The 15,787-nt window shown below is 39.1% G+C and overlaps 1 protein-coding gene across 1 annotated transcript; it reads right to left on the bottom strand.

Annotated features, from left to right (window-relative positions):
- Window positions 1-11,966: 11,966 nt before the first annotated feature.
- Window positions 11,967-14,144, bottom strand: LOC123905170. Its single transcript, XM_045954803.1, has 3 exons — window positions 13,406-14,144; window positions 12,641-13,363; window positions 11,967-12,088 (listed from the first exon to the last, which is right to left on the bottom strand). Exons 1-3 carry the CDS (start codon window positions 14,142-14,144, stop codon window positions 11,967-11,969), a joined length of 1,584 nt encoding a protein of 527 aa, XP_045810759.1.
- Window positions 14,145-15,787: the final 1,643 nt, after the last annotated feature.

Raw genomic sequence — 15,787 nt, forward strand, 5'->3', positions numbered from 1 at the left:
GGAGAACTTGCAATTGATGAGCGGGAAGGAAGTATCGGAATCATTGAAAGAACATGCCGAGATGTTCATGATGTTTGCATCATTGAAACTCGAAGGAGGAGTTAAGGTAGAAGAGTTACCGATCGTTTGTGAATTCCCAGATGTGTTTCCGGATGATATATCTGACGTGCCTCTAAAGCGAGAGGTAGAGTTTTCTATCGACCTAGTACCTGGAACTAGTCCGATATCGAGGGCGCCGTATCGAATGTCAGCGTCTGAGTTGAATGAGTTGAAGAAGCAACTTGAAGAGCTGCTTGAGAAGAGGTTTGTTCGGCCGAGTGTTTCGCCATGGGGAGCGCCGGTATTGCTTGTAAAGAAGAAAGATGGAAGCATGAGATTATGTATAGACTATCGTCAGTTGAACAAAGTGACGATCAAGAATAAATATCCACTTCCGAGGATAGATGATTTGATGGATCAACTAGTTGGAGCTTTGCGTGTTTAGTAAGATCGATTTGAGATCCGGATACCATCAGATTAGAGTGAAGACGGAAGACATACCTAAGACTGCATTCAGGACGAGGTATGGGCACTACGAGTACTCAGTTATGCCGTTTGGTGTGACCAATGCACCCGGAGTTTTCATGGAATATATGAACCGAATTTTCCATTCATTTTTGGATAGATTCGTGGTGGTGTTCATCGACGACATTTTGATTTACTCGAAATCCGAGGAAGAGCACGAAGAGCACTTGAGGATTGTTTTGCAAGTCTTGAAGGAGAAGAAGTTGTATGCCAAGTTGTCGAAGTGTGAATTTTGGATGAAAGAGGTGAGTTTCCTAGGGCATATAATTTCAAGTGGAGGAATCGCAGTAGATCCTGCGAAGGTTGACGCTGTGTCACAGTGGGGAACGCCGGAATCTGTTTCAGAGATTAGAAGATTCCTTGGTTTAGCCGGTTATTATAGAAGATTCATCGAAGGTTTTTCGAAGTTGGCTTTACCGTTAACCAAGTTGACGAGGAAAGATCAAGCGTTTGTTTGGGATGGTAATTGTGAGAAGAGCTTCCAAGAGCTCAAGAGAAGATTGACTACTGCACCCGTGTTGATTTTACCTGATGCCAAAGAGTCGTTCGTCGTGTATTGCGATGCTTCGAAGTTAGGACTTGGCGGAGTGCTTATGCAAGGGGGTAATGTGGTAGCATATGCTTCAAGGCAACTGAAGGTTCACGAGAGGAACTATCCAACGCATGATTTGGAGTTAGCCGCAGTGGTGTTTGCTTTGAAAGTGTGGAGACACTACTTGTATGGATCGAGGTTTGAAGTGTTTAGTGATCACAAGAGTCTGAAATACTTATTCGACCAGAAGGAGTTGAATATGAGGCAACGAAGATGGCTCGAATTCTTAAAGGACTATGATTTTGGATTGAGTTATCACCCCAGAAAAGCCAATGTGGTGGCCGATGCATTAAGTAGGAAAACTTTGCATATGTCATCGTTGATGGTGAAAGAGTTAGAGTTGATTGAAGAATTCCGAGACTTGAGTCTTGTGTGTGAGGTTACTTCTTCAAGTGTGAAGCTTGGAATGTTAAAATTGACGAATCCTTTTCTCGAGGATATTAAAGAACGTCAGAAATCGGATAAGAAATTGATGGAGAAGATGGTACTCATCAATGAAGGCAAGGAGACCAATATCAAGATTGACGAAAGTGGAGTCATGAGATTTCAAGGAAGAGTTTGTGTACCGGATGTACCCGAATTAAAAAGAATGATCATGGAAGAAGGTCACAGAAGTGGTTTGAGTATTCATCCTGGAGTAACCAAGATGTATCAGGATTTGAGGGAGTTATTTTGGTGGCCGGGAATGAAGAGGCAAATTTCTGAATTTGTTTATTCATGCTTAACTTGTCAGAAATCGAAGATTGAGCATCAGAAGCCGTTTGGTTTGTTGCAACCAATGTTTACACCAGAATGGAAATGGGATAGCATTGCAATGGATTTTGTGGGAGGTTTACCGAAGACCAAGAAAGGTAACGAGGTGATTTGGGTAGTGGTGGATCGTCTAACGAAGTGTGCTCACTTCATTGCTATCAGGAAAGGTACTTTGGTGCCTAAGTTGGCCGAGATTTATGTGGAGCAGATTGTGAAGCTACATGGTATTCCAACAAGTATTATTTCGGATAGAGATCCGAGATTTACTTCCAGATTTTGGGAAAGCTTGCAAGAAGCTTTAGGAACGAAGTTGAGGTTGAGTTCAGCGTATCACCCTCAGACAGATGGTCAGTCAGAGAGGACGATACAATCCTTAGAGGATTTGTTGAGAGCTTGTGTTTTGGAGCAAAACGTGAATTGGGATTTTTGTTTGCCGTTGGTAAAGTTTACATACAACAACAGTTACCATTCTAGTATCGGAATGGCACCGTTTGAGGCTTTGTATGGGAGAAGGTGTAGGACACCTCTGTGTTGGTATGAAACTGGAGAAGGTGCAATTCTTGGACCAGAGATTGTACAAGAAACAACGGAGAAGATTCGGATGATTCGTGAGAAGATGAAAGCGTCTCAGAGTCGACTGAAGAGTTATCATGATAAGAGGAGGAAGGACATTGAATTCCAAGAGGGGGATCATGTGTTCCTACGAGTTACATCGACTACTGGAGTAGGACGTGCGTTGAAGTCGCGAAAGTTAACATCGAGGTTTATTGGGCCGTTTGAGATTTTGAAGCGAGTTGGGAAAGTTGCGTATAGGATTGCATTACCGCCATCATTGGCGAATTTGCACGATGTTTTCCATGTATCACAGTTGCGCAAGTATGTGTCTGATCCGACACACGTGATTGAATCAGACGATGTTCAAGTGAGGGATGACTTGACCATTGAGACCGTACCCTTGAGGATAGAAGGAAGAGAAGTGAAGAGGTTGAGAAACAAAGAGATTGCATCCGTGAAAGTCGTGTGGGGAGGACCGGCTGGTGAGAATGCAACGTGGGAGCTGGAAAGCAAGATGAGAGATTCTTATCCCGATCTGTTTCTAGGTAATTTCGAGGGCGAAATTCTTTTAAGGGGGGTAGGATTGTAACGACCCATTTTTCATATTCGTATATTTTATTAAATGTTATTTTATTTATTAATTGGCTTTTATTATTTTTAGTGAGCGACGAATAATTATTTAGCCGAGCGTAGGTTATTAGACGCGAGAACCTTTGTTTTGGGCTTAATGGGCGTGAGAGGCCATTTGGGCCTAAGCCAATTGGGCTTGGTTCATGACAATAGAAAGTAGTATAAGTAGCAAGTCAAACCCATGAATAGTATCATAACTTAATTTCTTTGAGTGAGCAAGAGCAAGAACAAGCTAAGCTAGGGTTTTGGCTAGGAGATTCACGAGAAAGAGAGAAGAGGAAAGGCTTGGATCATCATCTTTGCTAAGGTAAGAGATTAGAATTCATGATTCTTGAGTGGCAAGGAGAGGGGAGATTGTCTATGTCTCCATTCCCGAACTCTCCCACTCAATTTCTTTTAGACTTTTGATTAAGCTTTTGTATGTGAGTGTGATGTTCTTCATCATCACTTTGTATGTGTTAATCACTAGCTTGATTTCATGAAAAATATGTATGTGTTTGAATCATGTTTGAAAAGTTTATGAAAGTTGCTTAAAATCCAAGAAAAGGGCATGATCATGATTTTGTGAGGTATTTGGAGGTTTGTAAGGGATGATTAATGTTCCTTGATACCATATATGTTTGAAATTGCTGTTTATAAGAATTTATAACATGTTTGAATGAATTTTTGAGCTGATTCAATGTTAAACCGCCTTAGAAAACTCAAGAACAGATGTTTTCTGGTGTGGTTCGCTACCTGCTCGCTACAGCGAACACGCTCGCAAACAGCTCGCCAGTTGAGGTGTTGGCTCTGTTTCTGTTCGCTACCTGCTCGCTATAGCGAACATGTTCGCCAGTTGCTCGCTACTTGCTCGCTATAGCGAACATGCTCGCCAGTTGCTCGCTACCTGCTCGCTAATTGGATTTTGGCTCTGTGTCTGTTCGCTACCTGCTCGCTATAGCGAACAGCACTGTGACAGCAACTTTTTGATAATTGTTTTAAGTGCAATTAGGCACTTGTAACATGGTTTAAGGGTATCCTTACATGATTGTTGATACATGTTGATACTGTTAATGCTTATTGTTAATCGTTATATGATTGATGAACGTGTATGCAATAAGTTGTAGTTTAAAGTGAGTAATGTGATGTTTTGGCATTAATTTGTAATGATAAAGTGAATGTGTTAGGATTGTGCTCCCGCATTCATAAAAGAGTAGCTTCGAGCTAAAGAATATCATATGGTTGATATGTGCATACATACATGCATTCATGATTGTATGTGAACATTGGAAACTTGGGTTCCAATAACGAAAATGGATTATGTGTCCATAATGAAGCCGAGGATCGGATTAGATGAATCCATGAGTCCAGAGTTGCTATCCAACAGGATATAAAACTGTGTTGGCTTATCCAAGGGAGATAAGATGGTTCGGTAAGTTCCGACATATCCAGCAAGATATAAAACTGTTCTTGGTCCACCGTTGGTGAGACACCTTGGTACCACATGCATGTAGTCATGTCTAGGGATGGCATGACAGTGAATTGATTGTCATTAGATTGCATTAGGGTATATGCACATTTACTTGGTAATCGTTATGTGACATTACTTGACTGGTTTTGACGTGTTTGCTGTAAGTAGCATACTAGGTAAATTCCTATGTATTTAATACTGTAATTGTATGGCGTGAGTTAGAATATGTATGATAGTTCGAAAGTGTAAGGCCTTTCTTATGCTCGTATGTTATGCGATTATGTTTTCTAACTCTCTGCTTTGTGTTATTTGCTGGACCTTTGGGGGTTCAGATATTCAGGCTGAGGACTGTGCCGACGTTTAGACTGCTGTTTTAGCTTGGTGTTGAAGTATCTTTTGGTGAGGAGACTTAGCATAGATTTCTCCTTTTAGTACTAGCTTTTGGTTAGAGTTTGTAAATAGTAAATGCTCTGGTAATGTAACATCGAGTCGGGGATTACGCTTGGCTTTCATCGTATATCGGTGTTACCTTTTTGATATGCTAGTTCTTGTATAAGTGACATCCTTAGGGATGAATATGGCTTATGTATATATATGTATATATATGCATGCTTGGTTTGATTGAATCCGCTGTTGCTTTTCATGTTAAACTTCATGACGCTCTGTGTGTATGCTTGTGTTTTAATTACCGCGTGGCACTCTGCCTTTACACTTGTTGAAAAGTTTTTAAAATTACGTTTTTAAGGGTAGTATGGGTTAGGGTGTTACAGGGTCCGTCATGACCATAATCTGAACAATGTATTTGTGGTGTTAGATTACATTAGGAACTTTATGTATATTCCTATTTGTAACTGAGTTATGTGATATTTGTGGATGTTTTGGTATTGTCCGAGACGACGTGAAACTATATGTTTGGTGTATAATTGTGGATGATTGATTATGTGATAAATGAAGTATATGCATGATATATGAATATGCATGAATGATGGTGATGTATATGTATAATGTATGATTATGCATGTTTTTATGAAGAAGTGTTTAAGTACCATTTACTTACACTTATATTTTGAGTATGTTATCTAACTCTCTTTTATGTGTTATGTGCTGGACCGTTGGGGGTCCAGATTTTACAGGATTTTGTGGTATTCGATGTCGAGTCGTCGGTGAAGCTCCGCTCTGATTGCGACACGGGAAAAGGGGTTTTATATGTATATAGAGTCTCCTTATCTAGGTTGTTTTGTATAGCTAATAAATACATTAGTTGATTTAACATTTGTATAAACAAGTATTTTTACTAATTAACTACATTAGTATTATTTTGGTAGAGGAGTGTAATACTCGAACCGATATTCAATAAATTAAATGTGATTTTCCGTTGCGTATTTTGAAAAAGATTTTACTAAGGTAGAAATATATAAATAATGGGTTTGGGTGTTACAATTGGTATCAGAGCCCCGTTGTCTTCGGACTGTGTGGGTTATGTGTCGATCAGAGCAGGTCTGTGCAGTCAGACCAAGTGAGTGTTGTGTGTCAGTCGTGTTTGTCTAAAAATTTTGTTGTGTTTGTTTTGTGAAATTATTCATGTTGTTCATTTAGGAACTATGAGTGGTGTGAATTGTATTAGATTATCCATTCTTTTGTTGAGTAGTAGTGTGAGTGCTAAACTTCTATGTTTATAATAGTTGTATATGCTTAGAGTTTAACCTTTTTGTAGTTTAAACTTGATGGATTGATGCTTATTGCTAATTGTTGATGATCCGGCATGATGTAAAACTGCATGTGATGATCCGACATGATGTAAAACTGCATGTGGTAATGATTTGAAATAATTTTAAAAACTAATATTATTTCTTGAAGATTTTGGTGAAAATATAGAGTTATTTTCTTTTGGGTGAGTGAAAATTAAATTTTCAAAATGGTGAGAAGAGTAGGATATTAATGTGTCCTGGTATGTGTTTGTTATATGTTTGTTTATAACATGTGCTAGATGATTACTAGGCATTTGAATTGCTATGCGTTTTATGAGTAAAAACATGAAGATCTCATAATTCTATGTCGTGATTGTTGATGCATGATTCTAATTGTGCTTTCAAGTCTATAATGATGTTATATGCTTGATGTTTTGGATTTTGTGGATTAGTGAGTCGAGAAAACGAGAGTTTAGTGAGCGTAAGTACAAAACCGTAGCAGAGCACCCAGATTTTTGGATGTGCTCGCTAGGCGAAGAATGAACCTCGCCGAGTCTCGCTAAGTCTTGCTAAGTCCTGTGAATGTTTTTGACTTGTCTCGCCGGGAGCTCGCTAGCTTTTACTAAGCGAGGGAGCCAGACAAGAAATTTATTTTGTTGACGTCTTGTTCTGAGTTGATTGAATGTGAGTATGAATTATTGCTATGCAATGTTCATTTTTCTTGTGTTGTTTTGATTTCCTAACTTTGAGAAGTGAGGGAAGTATAGGTTACTTGAATGCTTGCATGAATTTGTGTTAGTGTTTAGGTATCGTGGGTTAGGTTTTGCCCTGTATGCGGCATGCGTGTAAACGATGTCGATACTAGTTTCTTCTTTTGGGACGAATATGTTTAGAGACGATAGAACCGTTAGGTGTGAGCACCAGAAGTTCTAGTGGAAGTGTGTAGGTGGGTTTGAGATAAGTGGGGGAGAAGTCATATCCCTCCGAGATGTTTCGAACGTGAGAAAAATGTGATGAGTATAGATGTTTTTGAAGCGGAATACTCAGGAATTGGCGACGTTGTTCGAAGTGGAATGAATGGGAGCAACGAGTTGTGAGAAACTACTAGAAGAGAAGTTGTCGGACCAAATGTTTCGCCGTAGGGGCATTAGTGAGATTGATTAAGTGAGATGAAGAGTATTCGGAATGATTGGAGATCGTGTGTTGCACTAAAAGTATGGAGGCGTTGTTTGTGTGGACCAAAGTTGAAGTACCTATTCGATTAGAAGGAGTCGAATACGTAGAAGAAGAAGTGATTAGGATTTTTGAGAGGATGATGAATTGAAGTAAGTTGTCATCAAAGTGGATAGGATGTTGTAGCGGATGTTGGAGTAAGAAGTTTTACGTGAGTCGTGCATATGGTAGTATGTTGAATTGGTTGAACAATTTGGAATTCTAAGTCTAGTGTGTGAAGTGATTTTCAGAAGAGATTTGAGAAGCTTAGAGAAAGAGATGTGAAGATTATTGAACCGTTGGTGTTAATTAATCAAGGAAGGGAAGTAGGTTTTAAAGTAGATGAGAATGGAATTGAGAAATATCATAATAGGATTGATATGCTTGTTGAATCGTTGGAAGTAAGGATTGTATGATTAATCGAGTTTATTCGAAGATGGTAGTAGGATAACGATTCAAAGGATTTTGTGAGAGGCTTGTCGAAGAAAGAATAATTGGATTTGGATAATGACCGGACAATGGGTGTCACATGTTGAACGAGAACGTAGAGTCTTGGAGGTTGAGATGAAGCTAAGTGAGTAGTAACGTCTTAGAATGATTTGAAATAAGAAAGTTATCCGTTGGAGAAAGTGTTGAGAATGAGTATATGAGGTCATGTTGAAAGTGACTTGTGCTAGGTGAGAGTTGCGAAAAGGATTACCGCACATGTGAGTAGATGTTGTGTTGGAGCACATATAGTAAGGAGTTAAAGGCGATGCCTAAGGTAAGGGTCGGAGAGCATTTTGTAGTGCCCACAAGATAAGAGTGAGTAAGTTTTTGCTAAGGAATTTGGATTCATGGAATGGAAGAGTCGGTAGAGACTAGTTTTGTTAGATGCATCGTGGATGTTGATGTGGTATGGTCACAATCGGTGACAATGAAGTAAAAGATTTTAAGTTGTTTCATCATGGATGATGGAACGGTAGTGATTTGGTGTATAACTTAAAATGTATTATGGACGAGGATTTTGGAAATTTTCTAGATGTCATATTGGGATTAGACAAGGAGTCATGAGTAAGAATACTAAGACAAAGGTTGATTAGAATTTAATGGATAGAATTAGATCGTATGGCGAATATTTGGAGCTTTGTAGATTTAATTCAAGAGTTTGATTTTGGTATCGAATGTACTAAGGAGGAGTTTAAAGATAGCTATCCAAAGAGAGATGATGATTGGTAGAGGTCGTAAGTGAATAAGAATTCGAAGAGTGAATAAATGAAGAAGAGTATACTTGTTGCAATGCAAGATGATGAGGAACATCGATAGATGGATTATGGGCAAACTGAAGATGTCGTTTGGAATCAACGAGATAGAGGTTATGATTGTTCGGAGAACCAATTTTAGGCGGTAGCCTAATTTTGAAGTGGCGAATTGCTAAGGGATTAAGGAGAAGTGGTATTGGAAAATGTTTGCGTTAAGGAATGCAAATATTGGTTGAGAGATTACTTGGAAACAGAGTAGTCATATTGAATTCGACTCAATGTGAGAAAAGGAATTTGACGGTTGGAAACGATAATTTCTAGGATGTATCGAGGAAGATTTGAGAATGTTGGTCATCGAGTGATATGTTGGAATAAGATTCGAATATGAATAAGTGGTGTAACACGGTTAAGTGATCCATGAGGGAATCAGAGACTTATAGGATTGGTGGAGTTATGGAGTATTCCACGGGAGTATCTTTTCGGAGTGTGTTCGATTAGTTGTACTTGTTGTGGGTAGCATTATGTTACCGTAGAATGTGAATCTATGGATGTTTCGTGCGGAGTGGACGTTTTAGCGGTTTGATAAGAATGGTTTATGCCGATATCATGATTGTTGAATATTTATCGACAAATTGAGGAACTGGCCGTCCTTGATCTCTTGTTGATAAATGGACAAAAATTGTGTTGGATGGGATAAACTAATTTTGTCAAACTTGGTAATGTGTAGTGTTTTGAGCGTTTCGTTGGAGGGTCGGATACAGGAGTTATCCGGAGTTGTTTTAGACGCGTAATTTTCGACGGCGAAAATCTTTTTAAGTAGGGGAGAGTTGTAACGACCCAAATTTATTATTCACTATGTAAGTGTTTATTTATTTGGTGACGTGGCTTTTAAGTAAGATAATAACTTTATGTTATTTATCGAGAGTTTTAGTTAACGCGCGAGTTGGGCCAAGCTATTGGGCTTGAGGCCCAATGGGCCTTGTCTCATGAGTGGGGGGCGCTACTTATGGCCTTGATAGAGAGAGAAACTCATTTACTCAACATTTGTGAAGGATGAAGAGAGAAGGGAGAGCTCAAGAGCTAGGGCAAGGGGAAAGTGAAGAGATCAAGAGCAAATCTTCGAGTTTTTTTCGAATCCAGGTAAGAGAGTAGATTTCATATTCGTGGGTGATACGAGGAAGGGGAGAATGTCGATTTCTCCTCACCCGAACTTCCTCCACCCCATTTTCGTTTTAGTTTTGGATGGATTTTCTTAATGGAAATCGATTCTAAGGTTCATAACATGCTTAATATGCTTTTAACATGATGTATGAACGAATTTAATGGTTAAAAACGAAGTTTATGAAGATTAAACTCAAGAACTTTGTGTTCTTGAGTGTTTTGAGTAAAAGTGATAAATCTTTACTTTTTCGTAGTAAAAATGGTAGATCAGTGAAATGAACCGTCCTTTTGTGTTTAGATATGCTTGTTGCACTTGAATATAAACTTATTTGGGGTTTATAACATGAAAAATGGGATTTTTGGGTGATTTGGTGTAGAAATCGCAAGTTTTGAACTGTCCTGACAGGAGGCGTTAGCTCAGCGAACGTGTGGCGAACAGCTCGCCACAGCTCGCTGCAGCTTCGCCACGAGCAGGTGATCCTCTGGTGAGCTTCGCTAAGCCTTCGCTAAGCCTTCGCTTAGCGAACAGTACTGGACCTGCAACTTTTTGATAATTGTTTTAAGTGCAATTAGGCACTTGTAACATGGATTTAAGGTATCCTAACATGCAATTAGGTGTTTATAACCATGATTAATTGTATTGTGATGATAGTTGTTGATTATATTTGTGGAATGAAATCTGGCACGCAGTGAACACAATGCTGCACAAGATGCTATAGCACACGTTGCAGCAAGACAGTCGCAGAACACAGTAAATAAATAAATAAATTGCAGAACAATAAATAAGACAGGTAATTGTTAACCCAGTTCAGTGCAACGTCACCTACTCTGGGGGATACCAATCCAGGAATGAATCCACTATAATAGCTCTAGTTCAAAGCCCTCGACCAACACCCGGTACTTGACTTATCACCTAGACACTACCCGTGCAATCCTACCTAAGAACCTCTTAGATAATGAGACCCTGTCCCAAATTCCCTCTAACAACACATACTATGTTGCTGTCAATAATGATTGTAAGGATGGAGACACTCTCCTAGAAACTAGACAACACTCTTGCTTAAAAGCTTATGAGTGAATCACACAAACTAACTCCGTGCTTAAAAGCTTAGGAGTAGCTTACAATTAACAACCAAAACACAGTCCTAAACTTGCATCAAATTGACACAAGAAAGGCTGACAAAAGACACAAACTCTAAACCTTAAAAACTCACACTTTGTAAAAAACACGGTTTAGAATACACGAGTTGTAAAGGCTTGAGGCTTCACATATTTATAGTCTTCAATTGTCTTGATGTGCAAGCTAGGTCTTCAGACAAACACAGCTGTAAAAATTGCGGCCAACCCTATATTATTTCCAGAAATATAATTTGTTTTGTTTCATGTGTGGCCAAACAAAAAAAAAATATAAATTATTATTTTCAAAAATATAACAAGTTATATTTTTGTTTTCAATAATAATTCTCAAACCGCCTTCAGGAAAACTTGTAGAACAAGCCACGTCTTGAATAGTCGCACATGCTTAAATATAAAAACGACTTAAATCTTCCTTTGATTTGAAAAAGAAATTCTGCGCAAAACAGAGTATCAGGATGCTGTACGATGATGCTACAGCATCGCGATCCAGCATCTGGCTGGTTGGCTTTTGCAAAATTTTAGCCAATCTCAAAAACCCAACAATCTCCCCCTTTGGCAAATTTTGGCTAAAACAACCTTAGGCCAGTGCATAGAGAGATACAGTCTAAACTTTCCTTCGAGTCAACATAAGCACACAACTAGGAAAGAAAGTAGAACGATGCTAAGCTATTTAAACTTTCCTTCGAGTCAACATACGCACACAACTAGGAAAGAGAGTAAAGAAATTCATCAGATGAATAGATAGCTAGCACGTAAGCATCAGAGGCATGCAACAGCGGAACATAACAAATCTTAGCCTCAAAGTACAGACAGAGAGAAATAAACTCTCACATAGTGGATTCAAGATCGGAGAAATAAACTCCTTAAAATTTAAGCAACGCCACAGAGAATAGGAAAAATAAATTCCTATATGAATACTTCAGACATGCATATCATAAGTAGTAGAAAAATAAATTCTACTCCCCCTCAATACATGCGTAAATTCACTCCTCCTCAAAACATGCATAAACTTCACTCCCCCTCAACATATGCATCATAAAACAACATGCTATACTAGATGCTATAGCATTCTTCATCACACCATGCACAACAGATATTACTCCCCCTTTTTAGCCATAAATTCTGACAAATAAAGTCAGTATCACACAGTAGGAGCAAAATACATATTTCCACAGAGTTATCAGATCATAGAGAACATAGAGTGCAGAGATAATCAGAGCATAGGAACTCATAAAGTGCATATACAAACCATCAGGGCATAGAAAACCTGGAGTATCGGACCCAAAGACATGTATTATGCATGTTACAATCCAGAGAGCATCAGGGCGTAGTCCAACAAATTAAAATCCAAAAGGACATGCAAATAAAGCATAAGCAGGTCACATAGAAGGACTTGCGTCAGAGTCCTCCTCCTCTACCTCAGTATCACCACCTGCAATATCATTAAGAACACCAGGATTGACATTGAAAAAACACCTTGAGGTCAACAATCATTTGCTTCCTAGGCAAAACATCAGTTGACTGATTGACAGATGATGCAGCACAGTCTGCAGCATGTGTACCCTCAAACATTCATGCAGAACAGTTTCATCAAGAATATGGAAACCAAGGTCAAGAGGTGATTTGGTCCCTACAACATTTATAAACCGAGCCAAACCTGTAGCTACACTGTTGGAGTGTGTAGTGGGGACCCAGTTTGCTGCACCAATTTTGTTTAGCAGAGCATATTTTGTAGTTAATTTTGCAGCAGATAGTTTTCCAGCTCTTGGCCATATTCTCACTTTGTCACCAGTTATAGTCTTGCATACCTCATTCATAGATATCTCCAATTCAGGTGCAGGAACATCACATCTTCCCAGATGTTGATTGATGATGGCTGGTGAGAAATCAACACATTTGCCCCTCACATATACCTTTAAGTATTCAGGACTTAAGGGGTCATCACAGTCAGCTGGGATGTTTACTAAAAATTCTCTAGTCAACTTATCATAGCACTTACCCAACTCAGATACAGTTTTCATCAGCCCTGCCTCCTCTATCAGATTCATAATGTCTTGACATTTCAAGAATTCTTCAGTTAGATTCCTTTCAATGGCCATCCTTCTCTTGACCACGAATTTCCACCTGTCAACATACTCAACACAATGAAAGGAGACATTATCAATTGGTACAGATGGGACATTAGGAGCCATTCTTTTTCTCTTGGCAGACTTCTGAGGAGATGCTGCAGGAGATGCTTCAGCATCTTGATCTTCCTCATAGTCAGAGTCACTAGAGGAGATAGTTTTTCTCTTCTTCTTCTTACTTCCAGAGGGTATAGTGACATTGCTCCACTGTTTCTTAGGCCCAATTTTAGTTTTGGTGGCTTCAGAAGGAGTGGCTATATCCTTTCATGTATTACTTCTCAGCCTCCTAGATATACCAGCCCTAGGAGTACTCTTGAATTGGAGGCTTTCAACATCGATTACATTTGCCTCACTTGTATCAGGCATACTTGCAGTTTCACCCTTATCCTGAGTAATGACATCAGCAGGGATGGTGGTTTTAGTCCCTTCTTCATGAACAGGAGCCACAGGAGAGTTTGGTGACTCAGGGACTACAGAAGCACTAATATCAACATGTGCTGCAGATGCTGTAGCATCATTTGCAGCATCTAGCCCAGAACCTGCATTCTCATCAACTGTCATCTCAGACACAAGATTGGCCTTAGAGTTAGCGCCAATATCATCAACAGCAACATCAGGGTTTTCCAAGGAGGTTTCCCCCAATTTCTCAGCAGACCTAGGTTTTTCTAATCCTAGGGTTTCAGTTAAATCCAATTCCAAACTTAAATTCTTCTTACTAGAATTAGATGCTTCAACATTAACATCAACATTTGCAGTAGCAGGATTGTCAAGGTACAATTCACGCATTGTATGAACCGCTTTAAGAGTAGATTTAGATTTAGAACACTTACCGCCTTTCTTCGATTCAGATGGCACATGAGAAGTCGATTGACTTCGTTTAGAGCTTTTCTTCGGTGTGGTCTTCTTCGTCTTCACTATATCATCAGGAAACACCGTTGAAAGTGGATAGGCGATGGTGATTTGTTGAGGAAGAGAGTTATATGAAGGTGTGGTGTCGTCGTTCTTTGCAGGAGAAGAAGTTTGAGAACTCGACATGATGTTTGTTGGATTTTGATGGAGGTTTTTGGTGATGGTGATTAATGGAAGAAGTTGAGAGGTTGTTGAAAAGAGAGAATGGAGAGAGATAGTGTGATAGAGAGAATAATGAGGTTGTAGCGCGTGAAAAAAGAAGTTATGGAAGTTTTTGATTACTTCCCTTAATTTGCGTGCACCAATGAATGAATTGAGGAGAAACACTTCAACTGCACGCCTTTTGTGCTGTAACTGCTACAATTCTTCAAACAGGCAAATACCAAGTTTGCCTCGTAATTTTTCAAATTGAACTGCGTCTAGAGCCTTAGTAAATATATCAGCCAGTTGTTCTTCAGTTGAAATATGCTCAAGAGTTACAATACCTTCTTCAACTAGATCTCTAATAAAATGGTGCCTAATATCAATATGCTTTGTCCTGCTATGTTGGATAGGATTCTTTGAAATATTGATGGCACTAAGATTGTCACAGTACAATGCCATAGCATCTTGTACCACATTGTACTCCAGCAACATTTGTTTCATCCATAATAGCTGGGAGCAGCTACTACCAGCAGCTATGTACTCTGCTTCAGCTGTAGATAAGGATACACAATTTTGTTTCTTGCTGAACCAAGATATAAGATTGTTGCCCAAAAAGAAACAAGCTCCTGAGGTGCTTTTTCTATCATCTGCACAACCTGCCCAATCAGCATCACAATATCCTACTAGCATAGAATTCTCACCATGAGTATACATGATTCCATAGTCACATGTACCATTCACATACTTCAAAATTCTTTTTACTTGCGCAAGATGACTCATCTTTGGCTCAGCTTGGTACCTAGCACATACTCCTACAGCAAAAGTAATATCAGGCCTGCTGGCTGTAAGGTATAATAAGCTTCCTATCATGCTTCTATAAAGACTTTGATCTACATCAACTCCCTTTTCATCTTTGGTAAGCTTTAAATGGGTTGCTGCAGGTGTTCTTTTATGAGCAGCACTTTCCATACCAAACTTCTTCACTATATTTCTTGCATACTTGCTTTGGGAAATAAAGATAGTGTCTTCCATCTGCTTTACTTGGAGCCCAAGAAAGTAGGTTAGTTCACCTACAAGACTCATCTCAAATTCAGACTGCATTTGCTGCACGAAATGCTGTACCATCTCACTAGACATTCCTCCAAAGACAATGTCATCAACATAGATTTGTGCTATAAGAAATTTGCCTTGATCCTCTTTCACAAATAGAGTCTTGTCATTTCCTCCTTTCCTGTAGCCTTGACTAATAAGGAACTCAGTCAATCTTTCATACCATGCTCGAGGTGCTTGTTTTAATCCATAAAGAGCTTTCTTTAATTTGTAAACATGATTTGGAAAGCTTGAATCAACAAACCCCTTTGGTTGTTCCACATACACTTCTTCATTTAAGTACCCATTGAGGAAGGCACTTTTCACATCCATTTGAAATAACTTGAATTTTAGAATGCATGCCACTCCTAGAAGTAATCTAATGGATTCAAGACGAGCAACCGGAGCAAAAGTCTCATCAAAATCTATTCCTTCAATCTGTGAGTATCCTTGTGCAACCAGCCTTGCCTTGTTTCTGGTCACAGTTCCACTTTCATCAGACTTGTTCTTGTAGACCCATTTGGTACCAATTACAT

Source organism: Trifolium pratense, linkage group LG2 (assembly GCF_020283565.1).
Source record: "Trifolium pratense cultivar HEN17-A07 linkage group LG2, ARS_RC_1.1, whole genome shotgun sequence".
In the NCBI taxonomy this organism is placed as follows: Eukaryota; Viridiplantae; Streptophyta; class Magnoliopsida; order Fabales; family Fabaceae; genus Trifolium; species Trifolium pratense.